The sequence below is a fragment of the Rhopilema esculentum genome, chromosome 9 (genome assembly GCF_057945365.1).
Source record: "Rhopilema esculentum isolate cy_ngs chromosome 9, ASM5794536v1, whole genome shotgun sequence".
Taxonomy (NCBI): domain Eukaryota; kingdom Metazoa; phylum Cnidaria; class Scyphozoa; order Rhizostomeae; family Rhizostomatidae; genus Rhopilema; species Rhopilema esculentum.
In genome coordinates this window covers 10,282,086-10,305,272 of record NC_142823.1, presented here as the reverse complement: position 1 = coordinate 10,305,272, position 23,187 = coordinate 10,282,086, and the positions used below count along the sequence as shown (strand labels likewise).

General features: G+C 36.8%; 1 protein-coding gene and 2 long non-coding RNA genes across 4 annotated transcripts; all 3 read left to right on the top strand.

The window, feature by feature from the left end:
* Positions 1-6,006: 6,006 nt before the first annotated feature.
* On the top strand, positions 6,007-12,753 carry LOC148959605 (uncharacterized). The gene is made up of 3 exons (XR_016144071.1): positions 6,007-6,128; positions 8,846-8,902; positions 12,583-12,753. It is a non-coding gene; the product is annotated as an uncharacterized LOC148959605 (long non-coding RNA).
* Positions 12,754-19,814: 7,061 nt separating this feature from the next.
* LOC148959604 (uncharacterized) lies at positions 19,815-20,621 on the top strand. Its single transcript, XR_016144076.1, has 2 exons — positions 19,815-19,941; positions 20,386-20,621. It is a non-coding gene; the product is annotated as an uncharacterized LOC148959604 (long non-coding RNA).
* A 565-nt stretch (positions 20,622-21,186) lies between these two features.
* Positions 21,187-23,187, top strand: LOC135689031 (uncharacterized). Of its 2 annotated transcripts, none has more exons than XM_089110230.1 (5): positions 21,187-21,324; positions 21,668-21,864; positions 22,091-22,142; positions 22,397-22,648; positions 23,054-23,187. In XM_089110230.1, exons 1-5 carry the CDS (start codon positions 21,288-21,290, stop codon positions 23,062-23,064), a joined length of 549 nt encoding a protein of 182 aa, XP_088966356.1. In that variant the 5' UTR covers positions 21,187-21,287; the 3' UTR covers positions 23,065-23,187. The 2 variants fall into 2 exon arrangements, with proteins under 2 accessions (XP_088966356.1, XP_088966355.1); XM_089110229.1 differs by having other exon boundaries at positions 22,091-22,277.

The window sequence follows — 23,187 nt, the reverse complement described above, 5'->3', positions numbered from 1 at the left end:
TTTAATCCAGATTTCTTTGAGTGACTAATTAAATTTAACATCCTTAAAAAAGAACAAGAACAGTTTCTCCGTCAATTACCTTGGTTTCCGTTCAGTTTATAACACAAAAGGTCTCCTTAAAAGCAGCACCCAGTTCGTGACAACATGGATGAGAAACAACCAATAAAAAGTAGTTCGCATTGCACGCCATCGCACGCGCAATGTAAACTAGGCGTGCGAAATGCTGCACGCTGCCTATTTTCATATTACAAAGACTGCAAATCTTGTCATTTTAAGGCAATAAATCCAGGCCAAACGTAGATTTTTGGGTAGATTAAATTAAGACACCTTGTTAAGGAGCTTTGGGGTGAAAAAGTCTCTTAAATAACGAATGAGATGAAAAAAACAGCCACGGTTAACACTACTGTAGTAATGTTATAGAGCATCTAATTTAGTAATGTTTTAGAGCATCTTATACAGATAACCTAATTAAGGCTCTTCGAAACCTAATCAACATTAATACTACTGGCATTTCGAAAAACAACTTGTGACTGTATATACTATAAATCAAATCAACAGCGTGCACACTTTCTAAAGATGTGCGCTAAACTGTGAATACTGCTATTGTTCTTATTATAACGCAATCGTAGAACATTGTTCTATTGAAATTAAAACACAATAGACAACACACTACGGTTAACAGTCGTGCCACAGTTCGCATCAAGAGGAAAGCCTTGGGAGGCCTTGCCCCTGCCAAGGATGTCTTTGTATCAAATAATGTCTATTGTGATTAACAAGATCAATTTGCCTAATGTCACAAATAAATTTGGCAAAACAATGACCACAGGCAGGAACACATTTCTGCACCTGTTCATCAAACTGATGTTTGAATTTTAATATTCGTCAACAAACGTTCATCATCTCTGTCTCTCTCTCATCTAGCATGGAGCCTGCGATAGTAGAAATTGGAGCCTTTGATGTGGCAAAGACAGGAATATTCTGGGTGAGCTCTATATCCTTGCTATACACAGTTTTTGGAGCAGCGAAGTGTACCACAGCCCCCTCCAGCAACTGCAGCATATCACTCCATGGCAGAATGAGAGGTGACCACCTAAAATCATTCAGAAATATTACCTCCTTCTCCTCAACATCAAGCCATGCATAAGAACAAGTGGCAGGAGACAGGAAAGCATTGTACACAATTCTTAGTGGGTCTAAAATGAACGTTTCGCCACATTTCACTGGACCTGCAATAAAAATGTTACATCCCTTGCCTCTACCCTTGTCAAGCAACGTCAAAATGGCCTCAGCAAAAACAGCTCTTGAGAAGTGGTTGTTTTCCAGAATCTCCAAGGCACATTTGAGCCACTCGTCCTTGCAAATGCAAACAACAGATAGCTGCTGCTGTAAGATCTCAACCCTCATCATTTTAGCACCTTGAAGCTTCTCTGTTGATGTCTCCATTTCCCACGCAGTGTCAACCAATTCCTGTAACTTTTTTCTTTTTTATTTAGAACAAATTCATACAGACGCTCATCACTGTTCTGGGTTCATGAAACTGATTTTTATTCAATTGATTTCCGAAGAGGAACAAACTGATTTTTATTAAAAATAGATATTTGCTTTTATCTGGTAAATATCTTTAATTGGTGCCGCAGTTGAGGAATGACAAGGCTATTTCAGATTCAGAATGTATTCATCTATGTTTGACTCGTTATTGCAGTGTTGTTGGAAATAAACTTATATTGGTGGGGGGGATGTCTATTGTTCTGCTTCCCATATTAAATACAGTTGGCACAATTATTGGGGGCCACCCTCTTCCCCAAATATGAGGCCATGTGCTTTAATACTGGTCTGGTTGAAGACCAGTATCGTCAGACTATACCCAGTAAATAATCCGTTGTATGGCAACAATCTAATCAACACCATTGCTGTTATTACTTTTGTTCGCAGCAATCAAATACATGAGAAGTAATCTTGTCACTCTGTGTCGCTATCGCTCTGTCTTGATGTGAACAGGCATATTGTTTTCAGTACAAACTATCTGAACGCTAATTCGCTAATTCGCTTTGCCTTGCAATTTCGCTCTTAGTACGCAGCCTTGGCTGTTTTGATGGTTTACGACCCTTCTTTGCAGATTTAGCCTTTGTGGCCTTTGCTGTTTATGGAGCAGCTACCTCTGGATGGTTCTCACTCTTGATGAAGCCCTCATCCTCCTTGGCGACATAGTTGAAGGCAGTATGATACCCTGAGTGTCCGGAAAAATTCACAATAATGTGATGGTGATCTTGGATGTACTTTTTTACTTTTAATCACTGTTGACATTTATCCAGTAAAAAAACATATGAAAATGGTATGCTCCATTTTTGTGCTTTTCCATACAGCATGCCCATTGTATTACGGCGACTTTTGTGGCTGCCAACGTAAAAGACTCGGTTATAACAGCAGAGAATTTTTCTTTGTCGAATAGCAAAATGTTTGCGTTACTATATGTTTTAAGGTAAACTTTCCTTAAAACACTTGTAGGTAAGATTTCTGGAGCCCCCTTGTCGCTAACTTCAATTGCACTTGCCATATCGATTGTTTCAATTTTACAACTGCATTTACAAATTTTACAACTGAAGATTGTTTTTGAAAAATTGATTTTTGTTGTCTCAACCTCCTTATCACGTAGCCTCATTTCAGACTTGGAACTGAAGGTTTCATTCTATCATATTAAAAACCCAATACAATAAAGACTAAAGATATGTATTGTTAACAAAATTTAATCATTACCTATTAAGACTATTTGGCCTCTAACAACATGTATGCTTCGTAATAGTATTCTGAACAAGCAAAACTGTGCTCATTTATTCCGTTGCTCCAGCTTTTACACTGTCAAAAAGGAATACTTGATATTATGCAAATACCCAAGGAATTGCAACTATGATCTCAATAAATTCACAAAGGCCATATTTACTTTATATTTACTCCATCTTAAATAATATTTTATACATTCTATCGACTTCCGATGGCGACTTCGTACGTAAGTTGCTAAAAAATGAAATTACCCTTGTAAATCATTGAACTGGTCCAGAATTTGGTTTCAAAAATGGCAGAAATGAACTCTGCACCACCGAATACCCTGGGGTGTATACAGGTTTTGATATCATATCTATTAGTTTTAAGAATTATACTCAGACAATCTCTGCCAAAACTCCTTGGAACACCTACATATTTTGCTATTTTCTGCTTTTTTCGTATATTTCCCATGTTTCTAATAGACAAAACCCCCTAAAAGAATGTTGCTTACAATGCAGTTTATCACAGCGATCAGTAGAAAAAGGTTTGCCACAAAAGTATGTCTTAACTTTTCTGTGACACAACATTGTTTGAAGGGGAGGAGGGGAACAGATGCATGAAAACGTTGGAATATCACAAGTGTTTCAAGAGTTTTGGCAGTGATTGTAATTTAGCATGGCCTATTTTGTTCGGAAACAACCATTTAATTACTACAAATCCTGCATGTTCCCAAGCCAGCATCATGTCTTTTTTAACCATAGTAGCATGCATTTTAATGTTAAGTGTGAGTCCTCTAACCCATTACAGGCATTTCCTAATTTGGGGTTCCCTTCAGGCTCCCATGGTTCTTCCGCCCAACTCATATGCTTGCTTACTGCCATGCCTTTACCTTCTCGTTCTTACGAACCGCCTATTCTTAGGACAGGGTTTAATTTAATCCCAGTTTGCCTTCTTCTCACTGCCTTTTTACTTGGCACTGCATTCTTTACTCAGCCTTTATGGTTAGAAGTCTCTGGGATATCTATTTTAAGTGGGCCTATTTCGTTTGACATATCCTTATTTTAATGATCTTAAATTCGCAATTACCCACTTTCACGCCTTCTGCTAACGCTGCACCATTTTGGCAACATTGACCTGTTCCCACGCTAGCTGTCTCTCTCGAGACGACTGCCTCTTCTGGGACTAAGGATTTGCCATCTCCAGAGTTTCCTTTTTACGCAAATGTTATAGTCCATTATGCCAGGGATAATTTTTGTGTGCCCTTCAATTAATTTTAGGCTTTGTTCAAGCACAAACAACAGAGGACAAAACCTTACTTGAGGTCGCTATTACCTTTATGACCGAGAGTGTCAATAATGACATATTAACGTATTTTCATTGCAACACATCAGCTTGTCATTATGTCAATTGTCGTACTGAGACTTTCCCTCCTGTTAATGAGTTCACTTGTGTTTCTTCTGCGTCATGCAAACATCACACATCGAGTGACACAAAGCTTCCTTATAATGACAATACCAAACAACAGTCGTTTTGTATGTTTAATTTACTCATTCTGTTAATACTGGCTCTTCGCCCCCAGTTTATCGTTTGCCTTATCGGAGAAGTCCAGCCGAACTCAAAGATATTAAATCTGGGATAGAACGCATGGTTCAATCACAGATTATCCGTCCTAGTAAGTCTGCTTGGGGTGCTCCCGTTATTTTAGTGTGTAAACCTTTAGAAAAAAGGAAAACCACAGCCACCCTGCTTTGTTGTTGATTATCATGGATTAAATAACATGACACATGGTGATGGTTACCCCATCCCTTCAGTGTCCAACATTTTAGATGCTTTACATGATGGTACATACACCATTTCTGTAAATATTCTCTTAGATATTGTAATCCATTTAACTAGTGATTATCTTTACCTTATTTATGATCTTTTTATTGAATTATTTTAACTGTTTAAAAAAACTGCATTTTTTTTCTATTTAGAAAGGGGTGACTGTAGTAGGATTAATACTTTGTTTTTAATTGCACATGCGCACTGTAAATAGTATAAAAAGCCTTGTTTTTGTAATTAAGGAGGAGTTGTTGAGTTGTTGATGAATGATAATCTTGTAATGATATTTGTGTGTCAATAATATGGTGAAAATTACATTACATTAGTTGAGTTTCCCTTAGCGTGATACTGAATGAAACATAAAGCTCTACCACAGTTTAGCTCTACCATAGCTCTACCAAATATGAAAGATATTGAGTTTTTTCTCATATCAAAGGATTCAATGGTGAAAGTTAGAGAACAGCAGCTTACACGATTTGCCCATGGGAGCATGATTCCTGGAACCAGAAGTTTCCATCAGCTTGTTCCACTTTCAGATCGAAAAATTGCTTTCCAATATACTTCTGACGATAGAGATTTTGCAGGAGCCTTTTCTTTTGCTTCTAATACCCCCAGCGAATGGCGCTGGAGCTCGAAGGAATGAGTATGTTGCTTGCATATATCACCATAAGTCGTGGCATGATTCTCGAAATTAATGAAAATGAAGAGGACTTTCAAATAAAATTCATGCACCCACCTGGACCCACTCAGAGTTTTACATGGCCAAGCAGACCAGACGCTGGGTATAAAGTTTGCACATGCTTTGCAAAATTGATTCACCCAAAACTCTTTGTATTTTATGGGGCATAACCATTAATAAAACTTTGTTTTTGTCTACAATTCTTGCGATATTATACCCATTTTGTAAGGTGCAATTAACTCAAAATACTTGAATTGCAATTTTAACCTCCAACATTTTCTGATAGTCCGAGGAATACACTTTCATAATATAGCAAGCTTTTTATACTATGATTTTATACTACATTACTATTTTTCAATATTTATACGTCAGTTGGGAATATTTTCAAATCAAGTGATACAGTTTAACCCTTGATTAGCTTCTTTATCTTAGAGAATTGATGAAATTTTTGAAATCTACAGGGTCCCTTTTGAAACCGCAATAAAACGGAAACCATGGGAGATAAAAGACTGGAATTTTGTATGTGGTGTTTTCTCCATGGGTTACAAATCTTAAAAATGTCTGACCCATTCACCTTCCAAAGGACCATAAATTGGCAGAACTAACATAGATTGTCATCTTTAGGTTTGTCATTGTAAAGTAAAAGCAACCTTGCCAGAACTCAGATCTAGGTTCCGGGTCTCCAAGGGAAGACAATTTTTTGAAAAAGTGCTGAAGCGTTGTTTTATTTGCAGGAAACTTGAAGCAGAAGCTTTCCATCCTCCATCAACAGCGGCAATGCCGGAATACAGAGTAACACAAGCTGCACCATTCAGCAATGTTGGCATTGACTTCGCTGGACCACTGTTTGTTAAACAAGAGTATGGTGAGTACAGAAAGGTTTACATATGTTTATTTGTCTGTTGTGTGACAAGAGCTTCACACCTTGAATTAGTGCATGATCTTTCTGCTCCCACATTCTTAAATTGCTATCAAAGATTTTGTGCGAGAAGAGGTACACCAGCCATTATCAATTCTGATAATGCAAAGACATTTAAGTATTGTTCCAAGCTCTTTAATAAGTTCTTTGACAATCAAGCTCTGAAGGATTTTCTGGAAATACGACGAGTGCAGTGGAAATTTAACATTATGAGTGCTTTGACAATATGAGCGCTTTGGATGCTTGTCGTTGCCAGCTTGTTTTTCGGAGTGGCTTTCATCAAATAGATTTACATTTGCCCTCAGGGGCTAGTAAGAATATTCATGTTATAAATTTATATTGCTGTTCTCTTTTTGTTTCGCTTTTTTTAAATTTTTTTTGCCAAAATACAAAGCTATTTCATATGGATTAAATCTATCTTACTACTAACATGACGGGATCAGCCAAACATTTTGAAAAGGCAATCCAAGAAGCCGTGTCTAAAGCTTTGCAAGCCAAATGAAGATTCATAGCAATGCTGTAGAGAAGAAAGTCTCACATGCACTTCAGATATTTCTGACCCGTAAAATGGAAATTGATACTAAAAAAGAGAAGATGAGGTGACCAAGAGAAAATAGAGAAAAAAATTGGATCATTTGATGGTTATTTTAACAATCTCTGAAAAGGAAATAACAACATCGTAAAAGAGCAGGAAGAGTTCCAAAAACAATTCCTGCCCAGCAAAAAATTGATGATCTCGAACGATACGGGCACAAAACCATGGTGGAGATAAATGGCTTTTCCAGATTTGCAGAGGAAAATCCACTTAATCTCAGATTGCAACTTGCAAAACAAATTGAAGTTCCTTTGTGTGCTGATGACATCGAAGCTTGCCTTCACCTATCAGTAAATGAAAGGGCAGGAATCATTGTGGAGTTTGACTAGAGAAAGGAAAGTGATCAGTTCATAGACGCCAAAAAGAAATTGAGAAATGTTACCATCAAGGATTTCAGATTTAATTTAAATGGCAATGCTCAAAGTCAAGGTAAGATTTTATCAACGAAAGTCTTACAGCAAAGCGCAAGTCGTTGATAAGGGAGCTTAAACTTAAGAAAGATGAACGTGGGTTCAAATTTGTATGGTCTAAAAAGGGGACCATTTTAATATGACGTAATGAAAATAGTTGCCCTATTCGCATTGACACTATCCTTGATTTGAAAAAAATTAATGAGTAATAATTTTAATGCTATCTGTCCAAATCCAAAATGTTTAAGAATTGTTTAATGATGATCACCCTTCTATCTGTTGCAATTTATGCGATTCCTGGTTTCATTTCAAATTTTCCTCGTTAACAAAAAATCAATTTCAATCATTTTTGTTGGATAAAAGTCTTTCTTAGTTTTGTGCTTTTTGTTTAAAAATATCACTCCCTTTCCAATCCATGACAAACAATAGTTTGTTAAAATTGCTTCATGACTCAACATGTTGGCTAGTCAAAAGCGGTGAAGCTTTGAATCCCCTTAATATTTCAGACTTTGAACGGAATTGCTCTGTCTGCAACAAGAAGGTTTGTGACATTGTCAAATCTATTCCTTGCCAAATTTGCAAATGTCCGATTCATCAAAGATGTTCCATCTCCAACCTTGGCAGTAGGCAAACTTTTCTAAAGTACTCAAATATTGGAGTTGTCATCAATATAAATGAATTTTTATTTGCCATGTTAGAGACAAATGAGTTGCTTGACCTAACTTTAAATTCATATTTCACATGCCCCTGTCAAAATTCTTGCGTTGATGTCAATGACTATCAACTTCTGGAAAAGTTAGAATTATGGAAATTAAACCTTCCCAATTGAGAGTCATCAAAATCCTTCCCATCATTAGGCTTCGTATATGTCCACTGAAAATCGAATACTGCTAGTCATTTGGTCCAGAATGAGCCACAAAGGTCTTGATGATTTGCCTAATTCCATGTTTCTTCTAAACAAAAATGATTATTCAAGACAACGTCAAGATTATATATTTCTGAAAGCAAGATTATGCACAGAATATATTGAATGACTGAAGGTGCTTGGTGGTGTTGTCAGAAAACACATGCGAAACAAACACTCTAAAGAAACACTCAATGCCACAAAAACAGTGAGTAGTGCAAGTAAATATTGTAAATACCAAGACTGGGTAGTTCTCATACATAAATCAATTGCTATGTTAGGGAACTGTCCGAAAGTATTTATTAGGAGGGGGGGGGGGTGTTTGTGCTGGGGAATATTGTAATGGAGACTTTTTGGCCATCTTTTAAGCTTTGTCTAATTTTGATGCTTCTTTCCAAACTCATAATATTTTTAGGCTCAATAATGTTCTGATTGAAAAATGTAATTAACTTAATTCATTATTCCACATGAGCAAAAAGCCTCTGTTTTTTTGCAATGCAAGCTCTTTTATTTGATGAGTTTTGAGAACAGGCTTGGACTTAAAGGTTATAACTTTATTTCCTTTACTTTCACATGGGAAGAAAGAGGTCTTGGAAATATATAATTATCCTCGCAGTATTTAGACAACACTACATTTTCATCACCACAGCAGTAACACTGCTGAATGTATGCTGAAGAAATGAAATCAATTGTAGATTTCTAGAAAAAGTGATTTTTGTATGTTTTGTTTAGAATTGTTTGTCTTTTTATTTAGGTCTTTCATGGTTCCATCTATGAAAATGATGCAGAATTCACACATGTTCTGGAAAAGGTGAGAAAAAAGTATATTCAGAGCAAGGCTTTGTTGGTGACCAGTTATCAGTAGAGCGTGGGGTTAACTGTTAATTACAAGCATCAAATAGTTTTACTCAGGAGGATGACCGCTTTTTAACTGATTTTGCCAAAAACTTTTCCCTCCTCCTATGACTACCTATTAACCTGTCTATAACCTCGACCTTTATGTTATTGAAATCAGTAAAAAAATAACTTCACATTTCCTATATGCTGAGTCAGAAAGTTATTCTGAAGAAGCTATTAACAAATCTTCAGACGAGAGACCTTTAGCTATTGCCAGATCTCCAACGGTGCCTTCAGAAATCCTTCACTTACTTCTATTTTTGCTTTGGTTTTGATTGGTTCTTGACACAGCAATTCAATTTCTTACTTCTGGTCAGGAGAAATGTTATACTGCCCGACAGCTCTCTAGCATGTTTCAAGATTCAAGAAATTACGTTTATTTGGTGTTCCTTGAAGGTGTTCTGAAGGATTTTTCAAGAATAAAAAAACTTGGATGTTGTCCGTCTTGTTACAGATCTACTTGATTTATACCAATCCCTGCTACAGCGAGTAGTGATCCCAAGCAAGCTTCAAAAGGTCACACAAAAAGACCTTTTCAGTTACGACTTTAGAAAAGATTTGATGCCTGTAAACTGCATTCATTTCGGATATGCATTTACCACCAGTGCAGAGCGCTTAAACATATTGGAGGATGAAAGATATTAAAGAACGATGCTTGGAGTTCATCGTCATAGAGGAAGTTCAACAGATACATCCAGAAAATGCCACCATATTTCAAGCTTTAACAAGCATTCATCCTAAAGAGATAACCCAAATTGAAGATTAAACAAAATTGGCGGAGCGCTTTAAGATTATTTTGCCAGATGTCGATGCCATAAACAAGGAGCTGCGACAAATTAAATTAATAGATGTTCCTGAAAAATTGAAGAATGACCCCATAATGTTTTGGAGCCATTTCAAGCAGTATAGAGATGCAGCTGGCGAGCCCCGATTCAATAATGTGGCTCAACTTGCGCTGAGTCTATGATCATTACCCTACTCAAATGCTGAACTAGAGCGAATCTTTTCCAGAATGAACCACCTCAAAAGCAAAGTGCGCAACAAAATGGCAAGCCCCACTATAGATGCATTAATCCGTGTGGATAGCAGTCATCTCTGGATGCTCTAAAACCTTTGCTTATGGCGGTGTTGTGGGAAAAAACATGAAGCTTTTCATGCTGATTGCATACTTTATGATGATTGCTACAACTACCAATTGGCATTGATGGGTTATGGTATGGTGGTTGAAAATTTTATTGATGCCATTTCAGAATGAGATGGTGAACAAATTCTCCGACGTTGGAAATTTTTGCTGCTTTACCTAAAAGCTGATTGCAAGCAAAGTTCTAAATACAGCCTTGAAACTTTCTACCTAATATGCCAAGCATATTGCCTTCTTTCTTCTTGTGCAGCTTACAATCTAATTTGGAATCGCCTTGCAAAAAACCAGAATGGCTATGGTGGAAATATTTCCCTCGACCTTGCCCTTGAGCAGTACAACAGAATATTGAAAAATGTTCTTTGCATGTTAGGCCCAAATGCATCAAACTCAACTCCTGTTGATCGCTATTGCAAAGCATTGTCATCTACAAAAAAATCCATAGAACAATGGGATTCATCTTCTTCATTTATTTGCCATTCTTGAAAACACAGATCCAAACATGCATCTGAAGATACAAAGAAGATTATCAACACACCACTCATCTCTACCCCATAATAGTCCCCTGGGGAATAAAAAAGGGGGTGGGGGAGTGGTGTGAACTCGCAACTGTCTTTGTGCTGTCACAAGAGAAGTGGCCCCTATTCCAAATCAAGTATCAGAGAGTTCTGAGTATATTAAAAAAAGTCCTCTCCCCCTCCCTATCAACCCCTCCCCCCACCCCCTACCCCTTATCCTCCCTCCGACAACCAATGTGTCCCCCTATCCCAACCAGGAAGTAGAATCTATAAATAAACCCTTTCAATAAGAACCCTAGAAGAACCTGCTATCAGCCTGCAAAATGGGCCTAATGTAAACAAATGGGCCTAAATGTATAGGAAAACACTATAGGAAATGACCATCTTACTCCAAATAGTAGGCATAAGGGTCGAAATTCATTTCCGTTTGTTTCGATCCATAAAATACCTACTATTTGCCTATAAAAGTGATTTAAAGTAAACAAAGAAGCAAATGGGCCTAAATGTATAGGAAAAGCCTGGGGAAAAGCAGTCTATACTGTATAACCTATATACTATATAAGAACTGTATAGTAGCTATATAGGATACAGTACTGAAATGTACAAAAACTTCAACCGGTCATAGTAACGTCATTACTAGGTGTAACCCCAAAAACAATACCACCAATCGATTTGTCTTGACGTCCCCATCAAAAACCCTAACAATGAGACGTTGCCCCCCTAATCTGGTTCAGGCTGTTTCTATATTATATAAATAGATGTTCAAAAGTCATACAAACAAAATTGTAGTGAATCACAATACTGTGGCCCGTGCCCCTGAAACAATTTTTGTAGTAAACCTTTATTAATAATCATTAAGAGAAATATGAAATATCTAACAATCTTCAAATATTGATAGTTATATCACCAATGTCTGCCACATCATTGCAATGTCCAGATTGAAAGAATAGCCCCAAGAAAATAATTACAGTTTGTCTTTCTCAGTTGAAAATCATGAGCAAATTCACTTAAATATGTATCGGAATATGCATCAGAGTATAAATGTGAACAAATGATCTTTTCTTTGTATGAATATGTATCGAAAAAACCATTACACAAAACTGAAATGAAATCAAATTTTCTGGTCAACTGACAATAAAAGTCCTTTACATGGATAAAATCAGCCAAAATGAAAGAATAGCCAGACCCAAGAAAATTATTTAACTTTTTCTTTCTCAGTGGAAAATCATGAACAAATTCACTTAAACATGTATTGAAATACATATCAGAATATCAATGTGGACAAATTCTTTTTCTATGTATGAATATGTATCAATAAAACATTACTCAAAACTGAATTGAAATCAAATTTTCTGGCCAACTGACAATAAAAGTCATTTCCATAGATAAAATCAGCCAAAATGAAAGAATATCTTTCAGATGGCAATCCCAACCATTCATTCTTGGATACTATCCAGCTTGGAATCTGTTGTTGAACTTTGGGATGTTAGCTGCAGTAGCATCAATAATCAAATTCCTCTTGGTTTTCAGGCACATGGGTCTTGCAGCATAAAAAGCAAGGACCTACTTCTACCAACAAAAAATGTTTCTCTTTCCTTCTATTTTTCGCCATTGGGAAATGTACAGGTCTGCCCTTATTAATAAGATGATAAAATGCCAATGAAGTGATAGTTTGTGGCGATAGCCGGTTTGACTCTATGGGTCATTAAGCTAAATATGGTGCATATACCATATTCTGCAACAACATCAGGGAAACTGTACCGTTTGAAATTATTCAGGTATTCTTTAAAATCCCTTTAATTTGTCGAGAAATCTTCCATGCAGTTACCCTAAGGAAATAAATCCTGTAGCGAAAAGGCTCAAACAACTCTCAGGGTTGCTCAAAAGGTTGGCTCAAACAACTATATTACTGTTTTCATATGTTTACATTACCAACAGGCCAATGAGACAAAAGAGATCCTCTACACAAATGGAGCTGCTTGGTATCAAACGGTGTTTTGCATTTCTGGAGGAATCCAAGGTCAAAATTGCCCAGTTCATCTCAGACAGGCATACAACTGTTGCAAAATGGGTCAGAGAAACCATGCCTTTCGTAAAGCATTATTTTGATATCTGGCATGTTGCCAAATCTCTGTCAAAGAAACTGCTTGAAGCTGGAAAAGAGAAGGGATGTGAAACAATCAATAAATGGGCGACCTCCATTCACAATCATTTATACTGGTATGCCACTTAAACAAAAGAGGGGTTTGGCAAATTGATTGTGGCGAAATGGAAGTCTTGCAGAACCATATACAAAATAAACATGAAAATGATGACCAATTGTTCAAGACCTGTGTTCATGGACATCTTGAGAAAAAAATAGAAATGGATCAAAAATGGTTTGATAATAAATGTTTTACACAATTTTTAAATCATTTTTCATAGTTTCGAGATATTGTAAAAAAGATTTGTTTGGAATAAGATGACACCCAGCAGCCATTCAGAGGATAAAATTAAACTTCCAGATAAATACATTCTAGGATTCAATGGATGTGTTTGTAGTTATGGCTATACTGCAAATTATATTTTACAGACAACAGGATTTCGAAGATAATTAATAAAGAGTGCGGGAAAATAACCGACCCGAGCGAGGCTCGAACTCACGCCCCCTGACTTTGTACAACTCACGACCCCTGACTGGTGTGGGCAGTCTTCTCTCATTCTTCAGGTCCTCTGCACTTTGTGATGGAGCTGCGATGGCTCCCCTGTGTATCTGGTAAAAGAGAGGGGCAGTGCGGGTGAATGACTCGGCCTTGGGTGTTCGCTTGAAAGCACGACCCGATAGCTCAGCGGTAGAGCACTTGAAGTACAAAGTCAGGGGTCGTGAGTTCGAGCCTCGCTTGGGTCGGTTATTTTCCCGCACTCTCTATAAATTATATTTTATGCAATTATTAAGGTTTCATGCAATTATTTTATCAGAAACTATGGCACATGACTTACATAAAGGTTTCATGCTATTTTCTATCAGAACTATTGCATATGACAAAATGACAGCAATCTTGATGAATAAGCACTTGTTGTTGGATTTTGAGAAGCTGTCTGGTGATGACAGACTAGTTGCCTCGAGGCTTTCCATGCAATTTTGAACCATTGGCATCCAAATATAGTTCATTATCCATGGTCTGGGACAAACTGGAGGCCTGTATATTCAATGATTTTGTTTGACATCTTTTCCTAATTATTATTTGCTTTCATATAAAAGGTTATGAAACATCAGTGGAGAAAAGTTGTAATTTGCAAAAAAATTTTGTCACAAATTTCAAGTTTTGTTTTTTCATTAGGCACATACCTGCAGCCTGTCACTTTAATGAAAACTTGGATAGAGTGACTAGAAGAACAAAGGATGGCCAAGAAATGATAAGAGTTAGGTCTAGATCAAACATCGCATTTTACATGTGTCGAATATAATTTGAGAATTAAGTACATGTAAAATGCAATGTTTGATTTGAATTTTATGCATGTGCTGAATTTTAGTCGACCAAAATATATTTATGCGACAGGGTTGGTCGCAACGTTAGTGCGACATGGCATCAAACATCACACTTTAAATGGGTCGCATGCAATGCATGAATTTAAGTAATTTATTTCGCTTCCAGATGGAGGCGAATTTCCGGCCAAATTGTGTTCAAATTTCGAAATGGCTGCCCCCAACGACGGAGATTGCTCTCAGTGCAAAAAACAACAAAATATACATATATTTCGTGTGGTATACCTATATACAATGTCTGTTCAGTTAAAGATCAAAATGAAAAAGGCGAAGGATGGATTGCAGGCAAGTCTGTAGCTTACTGCATAGACTGCACCCTGTCCCTGGATCATGAAGACCAAAAAATGGGAAGAAGAACTTCTGGGCCCGGCAAGTAAGCTTTCTCCTTGAGGTTTGCCTACCTGTTACTTATTGAAGTTTCATTCGTATTTATGAATAACTGTGGAGGATGATCTCCAGTGCCAAAACAGACATTACACTACAGTTTTTCTGAATTGGTTTGAAATATCCATGGTAGGTTTCTATTAAAGTTGAAAACACACTTCAAAAACACCCTTTGAAGGATCTTAGTGGAAGGTATTTTTTAGGCATTTGCAATGGATAATTATTCATGATTGCGTCAAGCAGAAATGTCTATCCAGTTGCTGCTGACATATTTAATGTTTATTTGTATTACTTACTGATCGCATGAGTATGTTTATACTGTCGACCTCCTTGCTCTCGTGCTCCATAGCATTTATTGTGCAATCTAACTTGTATTCTGCCCACTTCAAACTATGCAATTTTTCTGTTTCAATTTGCAGTTCTGAAGATTCTGGTACGAGCTTATCCCTGTCAAATGTTACTCCATGGAGAAAATCAGGAAGAAAAGCAAATGGATGCTTTAGATATCATTGTGAATGATGAATACCTCAAAAAAAGTTGATCTTTGAGAACACAAAAAATTGCAGGAATCAGAGATGTACATGAAAGTTTTCAAACAATAAACAAAAGATTTAAGAAAGCGGTTTCTGACTGCAGGAAAGCTGCTTTAACGATGAAAAGTATAAGTGGGATAAAGTGATTTCAACAAGAAAAGGGTTTTGGACCATGGTTCAATCAATTATTTACGTTGGTAAAAACACGTCACTCATGCCAACCAGAGCAAGCGATAGAGCCTTGAAGTCTCCAATGTACAGGCAGAGCTTTATGTGCCTACAAGGAAAGAAGAATAGCAACATGTAAGCTTCTTTTAATGAGGTAGTTGGCATGTTAAAAACCATGATTGAAAACCTCCCAATTAAAAAACATAGCATTTGCTCGAGAAGAAGCTGAAAGGTCTCGCCAGCAGGAACTACGCTTCATAGAAATGTTGATGAGCCAAAACAGTCAATATCCTCAGTACAGTCAACCTCAAACACACTTCAGTTTTGCATTTCAAGGTAATTATGCCAGAGGGCAGTCTTGGAATAATCTTCAAAATCCAGGTTCAAAAGACACCGACTATAATATTTAGGCAATTATTCTGTCATTTTTGAAGTGTAGATTTTTTATTTTTTTATTGTAAGAATAAACAATAGACCATTCTCTCCAGTTGGGTTTAACAAAAAGTATGTCAGATTATTGTTAATTCTGTTACAATAAACATGGTTCTTGCTTTGTGAATTGAAACATTATCAGTTACATCATGAGTCTACATTCTTCTGTGTCTAATGATAGTGTGGATGAAATTAAAAGGGGGGTCGACTATTTCCTTAGTTTCCTAAAGGGGGGGGGGATAATTACAAAATGATCCTGAGGGGAACATGGGCCATGCATTAAAATCCGTCTATACAATCACTAAAACGTCAGGTAGGCATCGATCTGCAATTTCTCTGAGATCTACTATTTTATACCTGAGACTATTTATGTTTAGAAAACATAGAAGAACAGGATTCTTGCGATATTTTTTCCAAGCTGAATAATCCTATCTATTTCATTTTCTATTTCAATGTCATATATGGATGAAGAAAGAATCGCTTTTACTAACATTAAGGGAACTTGCGTTGCTAGAGTAGATAGCTGATTTGCATTTGGAACACAAGGTCAAATCGATATGTTCGCATGAAGATATGTCATGTGATGGTTTTTGATTTGGTTAATTAAAATGGATGTATGGGCCATTTCAATGTTACATGTCTGTTTCGTAACGGTTAGTCACTCGCCGTTTACAAAATTTATGAAGTTCACGGCCAAACTACAATTTCCCTGGTAGTTCAGGTGAAGTCCCCATTTATCAAGGTGTCTATTTTCAATATTTTCATGTTCGATAAAGCTTATTTTGCTTCTAGAAAGTCCTGCCTTGACTAAGTCATTTACTTTTCTTCGCTTGTTTTCCAATTCATACGAATCTCCCCTTCTTATGATTCCGGAAACAGCAACATTTCTCATGCCTTTTTGCGCCTCTGTGGCCAATTAAATTAATTTATTTGCTGTTTCTTTGAGAACTTCAGAGCGTAGGTTGTTTGTTCCACATACGAGTAGTATTCCATCTGGCTTGTTGTCTATAGTAGGCTTGATATATGATTTCATTTGATAAATTGTGGCACCGGGGAAAGTTTTTATTGATGTTTTGGCATATGGAACTTTGGTATTTAGATGCTGATCTTTTTTACCATTGAATCTCCGAGAATATAAAAAGCTGGCTTTCTCAGGCTTCACATGCGGTTTTATTGGCATGTTGCCTTGATTCATCCTTGTGTAGTTTATCATTACCCATTCCGAGTTTATCACTTGTGTTGCTCATTGGACTTTCTACAACAGAAGCTCTAAAACCTCGTGCAGCTCTGTAGGGAGCTGGGACGATGACGAAATAGAATTAGAAAATTAAACGAACCTATCTGTAGGGTTCCTATTTTGTCCTTTATATATCAATGCTTTGTCATTGCCTCATTTGCTTAGCTCTAAAGGCAGGTACCCATGTGCTAGCGCACACTGTCTCGTACAGCTCCTCCAGGTCACGGCTGATGACTCATAAAATTAAAAAGCAAATTTTGGGGTGTAGCCATGTGACTATGAAGGTTTAATTTCTATTTTTGCGAAGGGTAAAGGTTAACCTTCATTTTAATGTAAATTGATCAATTGTATGCTTTCTGAGACAAAGTCCCATTGAAGTTTAAAACCTTTTTAAATATTAAGCTTGTTTACAAGATAGACTAACCACATTGATGAGTGATAACCACCAAGTATATGCGTAAATTCAAAACTTCGACTCAATATTTTGATTTAACTGTTGTCCTGGCAATTTATCTATTCTTTCAGTATCTGTTGCATTTTGAATGTACATACGGCCAGAATATGTAGTCGGTGCTTGTAAAGTACATAAAATCTCTGAAAAAGGAACCCAACAGACATCATCTTTAGTTGGCCAATGCACTGTTGTTGTAGGTTCATGTGGATGCATGAACCTTATTCTAGCATCTTTAAGTTCTTTGTCAATGTTCTCTATTAGGCCAATCCACCAGAACCCATCATATCTGCAAGTAACGAATTGCATTGGCTGGAAAACCTCTAGAATCGGCATGTCTTTGATTGCATACTCCGCACAGTACTCATTATCTGCAATCACATGCTTATTGTTGGTAAAGATGGTAGCTTTGATTGCCAGGTATTGTGGAGCCCTCCTTATATCTCTTCTCAAGCTGCTCCCTGATGGGTAACATTTGCTCTTTTGCCATTTAATGAAAGCACATGGGTTTGATGTTGGAAGAGCAGAAGCTGAACATTGAATCTAAGCCTAAGATTTGGTGGTTAATAGGCCTTTGCAAACTGTCTCTTGCAGTAAGGCGCTTAACTGTCCCTCCAATACCATCACATAGAGACTTTCCGTAGCTAGTAGCGAAAAAAGTTCAGTCAGCTGATAACAGAAAGTCATCATGGTGAAAGCACAAGTTCAAAAAGTTGTTATAGTTCTTGTACTGCTTTGGACATCCATTGGTATAATAGTGGACATAAGTAACTATGATGGGTCTCCTTTACAAACTCAGTAGCCAATCGATGCACCTCATGAACAAAACATGTCATCTGCGCATACGCAGAGAGATGATTCCTTTTGTGTGCCGTCATCACCCATAAAAGAGATTGCAACAGGGTGCAAAGTACACTGTAGGTTGTTCCAATGAAAGCTTTGCACCTCATCTTGCACAATAAGTTGATAGTTCTCTGCAAAGTCAATCAGTACTATACACTCATTGTCAGCCAGCTTAATGAGATGTGAGGATATCAAAAGAGTAGACTAGCATCTCTGTGTAAGAGGCAGAATCTGTTCACTGTTTAATTGGTCTGTCAGTGCTTTGCCACTGACTAAATGTCACCTCATAAACTTCAAGTTCTGCCAACTTTTCTTAAAGTGCAATGGACCCAAAAATGTTTATTTGCACCTCTGACTTATTAAAATGCGCTGATTTTGTAAATTTCATTCTTAAACTAATTCAACAAATATAAGTTGCAAAAAGATCCCATCAAAGTTCGGGTTGTGTGGGACCAAACCACGCCACGCCACGCCAAACCACCTTATGCCAAAAGCCGCTTTTTTAGTAGAACTTTTATGTTAATAATGATATCTATGAATAAAAGTGTCATTCTTTGTCACGAAATCCTTGTAGCGCCGCCACAAAATTAGTAATATGAGGGGAGTTTTAAAAATTACCGCGCATTGAGAAAAGGACTGGTAGCTAGCCTTGGTTACGTCACAACAGGAACTTTCGCAAGAGATTGAACAGCATTTGAACAGGAAAAGAAGCTTTGCGGGAAACAACATATGCTTTTATTCGAAATCATGCCTGACAGGTGTGTTGTTTATGGCTGCAGTAATACCAAAGACAAAAATCTTGGTATATCTGTTCATAAAATACCTTTTTTCAGAGTCGAGAGGCTTGAAGCTAAGAAGAGGCGGAGGAAATGGACTGATTTTGTAAAGAGAAAGAGAGCAAAATGGACAAATACCAAATTTTCTGTGGTCTGTTCAGAACATTTCCTACCGACAGACTTTGACAGACCATTCGCATCGGTACCTGGAATGGAATCTTTGTATAGGAGGGGCCTTATCACTGATGAAATCGGTATAGCGGTTTCCCCCTCTGTTCAAGAACCCAAGAAGCGATCAAACGCGGTGATATCTGCGAGGAGTCGTAGACAGGTAACTGAGTTCACTTTCAAATCGATTGTAATAAACGGAAATGACATTTTGAAGACCTTATCTCGACCAGAAGTTGATTGTTCGTGTCTCTTTCAGTTGTTAAAGAATGCAGCCTCCACGTCTACCGATGTCCTCACTTCTAGTGCTGATCCCATGGAAACTCAACCAGCAGATATGCCACTTGAAATGGACGCCCCCGTAATGGTTAGTGCATTTAGTAATTATAGTATCATGGGCTCCAGTGCAGGTTGGAAAGAAGGCGGGGCAAGAGAAAATATAACAATGACAACAAAAGGTTTTTTAAAAAAGCTCTTATGTCTTGCAAAAAGTGAGGGGGCCATGGCCCCCCGCCCCCTTCGTCGAAGGCCCGGAGTATTTATTTATCTTCTGTCGAATTTTGATAATTTTTACATCATAAGTTAACAAACTAAAATTCACATCAATTTTTAGGATGACTCAACAACTCCAAAAGCCAATGACTTTGCTTGTCAAGCGGACTTGATACTAGCGGATTGTTCCAAGTGTACAGACCTAGTGCAACAGGTGCGGAAATACAAGGTCCAATGGCTCGGAACAAATTTAAAATTAAAAATATCGAGGCTTGAAATGAAAAAAGGTAAACCTTTTTTAAACACTTTAATTTGACAGGGATCAGTAAGGTGGCTACTTTTGATACATAAGCAAGGGCTAGGCAATTTACTTTGAAACTTGGACGAAATTCAAAGGGTCGTATTTTCAAGAGCCATAAAACACAGTTAATTTTAGATTATTATTGGAATAATGAAACGCATTACTTATAGGTATAATTAGTTTAGGATTTGCTGAAAGTCAAGTATACTTACAATTTGTTCACACCTTTAAGCTGAATGGCCTTGGATTTCAGAAATTAACTGACTTAATTATTAGAAATTAATATCTCAGTTAGTGGAACATTGACCTGCCCTTGTTGTGTCACTTGCTCATAGTTATCTGAGTTATTTTCATAAATCTGGCTCTACCTTTTTAACTCTTTAGAGAATTAATTATCTATTAACCAATCTCTACTTTTGAGATTCGACAGAAGCCAAGATGAGCGCAAACCCAACCAACATTTTTGGTATGGAGCTTTGTGCGGATGATGATGTTGCTGATGACGATGATGATTATGATCCTGGTGAAGATTTTGATTATGATAATGATGGTGGGGGTTTTGATGATGATGGTGATTTGGATGATGGTGATTTTGAAATTTTTGATGAAAATGTTTGCGAAGAGATGGAGGAGGTGGAATCAGATGACTATGGGCTCCCAGTGTAAATTTTATTTAAAGACATCAATGACTCAAAAAAAAATTTAAATTGGGTTATACTAAAACTATGTTACTAATGAAGTTGGCATTCAAAATTTTTTCAAAAGTCTGTTTTTTTCTTCTTATATTTGGTGTTTGATAGTAGAATATATTGATAGTAGAATGTATATGCTAGCTTTGTGGGTAATTGGTTTCCAAGTTACCTTAGGTGTGGTCTAGAAACACTCAATTGCAGTAGAATATTGCAAATTTATTCTGAAATTAGAATCAGAGTTGTGATCTATCTGCCAGATAAACCACCCCATTTGTGCTTCACTATCATGATAGGAAGAAACCAATAATTCACAGAAAATTATTTTTTCTTTCTAGAAATGACAAAAGTGAAAGCACTTTGAGGATGCAGCCAAAGTTTATTGTTTTTTTAACACAGCTTATGGCCCTTTTCAAATTTTGTCCAAGCGGCAAGTCGGAAAACCCATTAGTCGAACTTGAAAAAGTTGGAACGATGGCCAAAATAAAGATTACTTGTGGAAATGACCATTGTCAACAACGGCATAACAGTTGGAATAGCCAGCCTTATTCACTGCTGGGAATCTTCTCCTTTCGTTCGCCATTCTACTAGCAGGTGGATTGCCTAGCAAGATTCTCCACATGTTGAAAATAATGGGTGTTTCATGCATCACACTTCCCACATTCTTTCGTCATCAAAGGGTTTGTAATTAAGTCAATGAGTACTAAAATATTTATCATTTATATTTATCCTACTTTGGGCTTGCCATATGAGTGATTTGAATTTATAGAGACTAAAAATGTAAAGATTTTTATTAAAGATTTAGAATTAAATATCAAAATTTTCAGAGTTTTACAGACAGCTATGATCAATTTGTTGTCGAAAAAATTCTCAGGTTAGGTGTTTAAAAAGACAATTTCCATCATATACCATTATTGTGATCCATTTCAATCTGGAAAGTATATTTTTTCTACATCTTTCTCATCTTTGTGAAATAGATACAAATTATACTGAAAGTTTTTAATGATTTAACTTCCTTTTAAGGATATCTTTTTCCATCAATTCACCTTCACTGGGTCAACTACAAGCAAAAACTCATCTCTGAGTTGAAAAGTAAGGGAGAGAGCTTGGTTTTGGCAGGTGATGGACGTCATGATAGCATGGGTCACAGTGCCAAGTACGGGGCATATACTTTGATGCTTTGCACTGTTCCCACAATCATTTATTTTTCCCTTGTCCAGGTGTGTATACCTTTCTAAACTTTTAGGCCTTAAAATGTTTTTTTTCTAATACCCTGGATTACACTTTACATGTGTCAATTTTTTTGTTGATAATATTGGTTTTCATTGGTTTGATTTTCCTTTTCCCTAGGCAAGAGAGAGGGGAATTTGAAAAATCGAAAATGTTAACTTATGTTTCCAATTATTACCCGCTAATTCTCACCATTTATTCTCATCTATTATACAGAGCAACGAAGTAAATGGAAGCTCAGCAATGGAGTTTGAAGGGTTCCTCCGAAGTATGACATACTTGTTTGGTGTTGGACTCACGATGTCAGCATTTATATCTGATAGGCACTGCCCTATTGCAAAGCACATGAGGGAAAAATTACCAACTGTGAACCACTACTTTGATTTGTGGCATTTAAAGAAAAGTGAATGATTAATTTTCTCTTTTTCTTATGTAAATCTTTTTCTTAAAGTTTGCATTCCCACAAAGTATTGATGCACTTTGCATTCCTTCCTTATAAATGTTTATGATGCTTTGTTTCAGAGGTTCAAAAAACTCTAAACAAAATAGCCAAAATGAAAGGATGCGAGGAGTTGTCAAATTGGATCAAGCCCTGTGTACGTCACTTGTTCTGGAGTGTTAAAACCACATTTAACGTCAATGGTGATGCCATATTTGCAAAGTTCAAGGCATTTTTCCAACATATTAAAAACATCCATGAAGGATTTGATGACCCTCTTTTTGACAAGTGCCTCCATAGCAAGGATATATCAACAAACATGTGGTTAAAAGAAGGTTAGTAGCAGCCATCAATTACTGTTTATTCTGACGATCATGAAGAATCAAAAGCACCAAACTAGCACTGTAGCAACCATATTTTTATCTTGGTCTAATTCTCTTTGAATTGATAGCTGTAAAGTTTCATACAAAATTAGGTCAATTTGACCAATATCCCTTTTGTCTTCATGTTGTTGATTCCCTAGCTTATGTCCTAAAATGATTAATTTCTCACATGCTGGAATGTATTGTAGGTGAGTTACCTATCATACCTTTCATAGTAGATAAAAGACGCTGTCCATTCTTTTCATATTTGCTTTCTTTTCAACCACTTGATTCCTTTCTCTATTAGAGAACAAGCTGTGAACTATATTCATATGCAATCTAACTATTCTGGATATCTAAAATTTATCTCTTCCACAGACATGCAATAGCATCAATACATTTCAACTACAATGTGCTAAGAGGTGTCAGGAAGAAAAAGGATGGAACAGACCAACTAAATGTCAACTACCCAAAGTATAAAAACGGCGAGGCAACAGTCAGAAATATCCGCA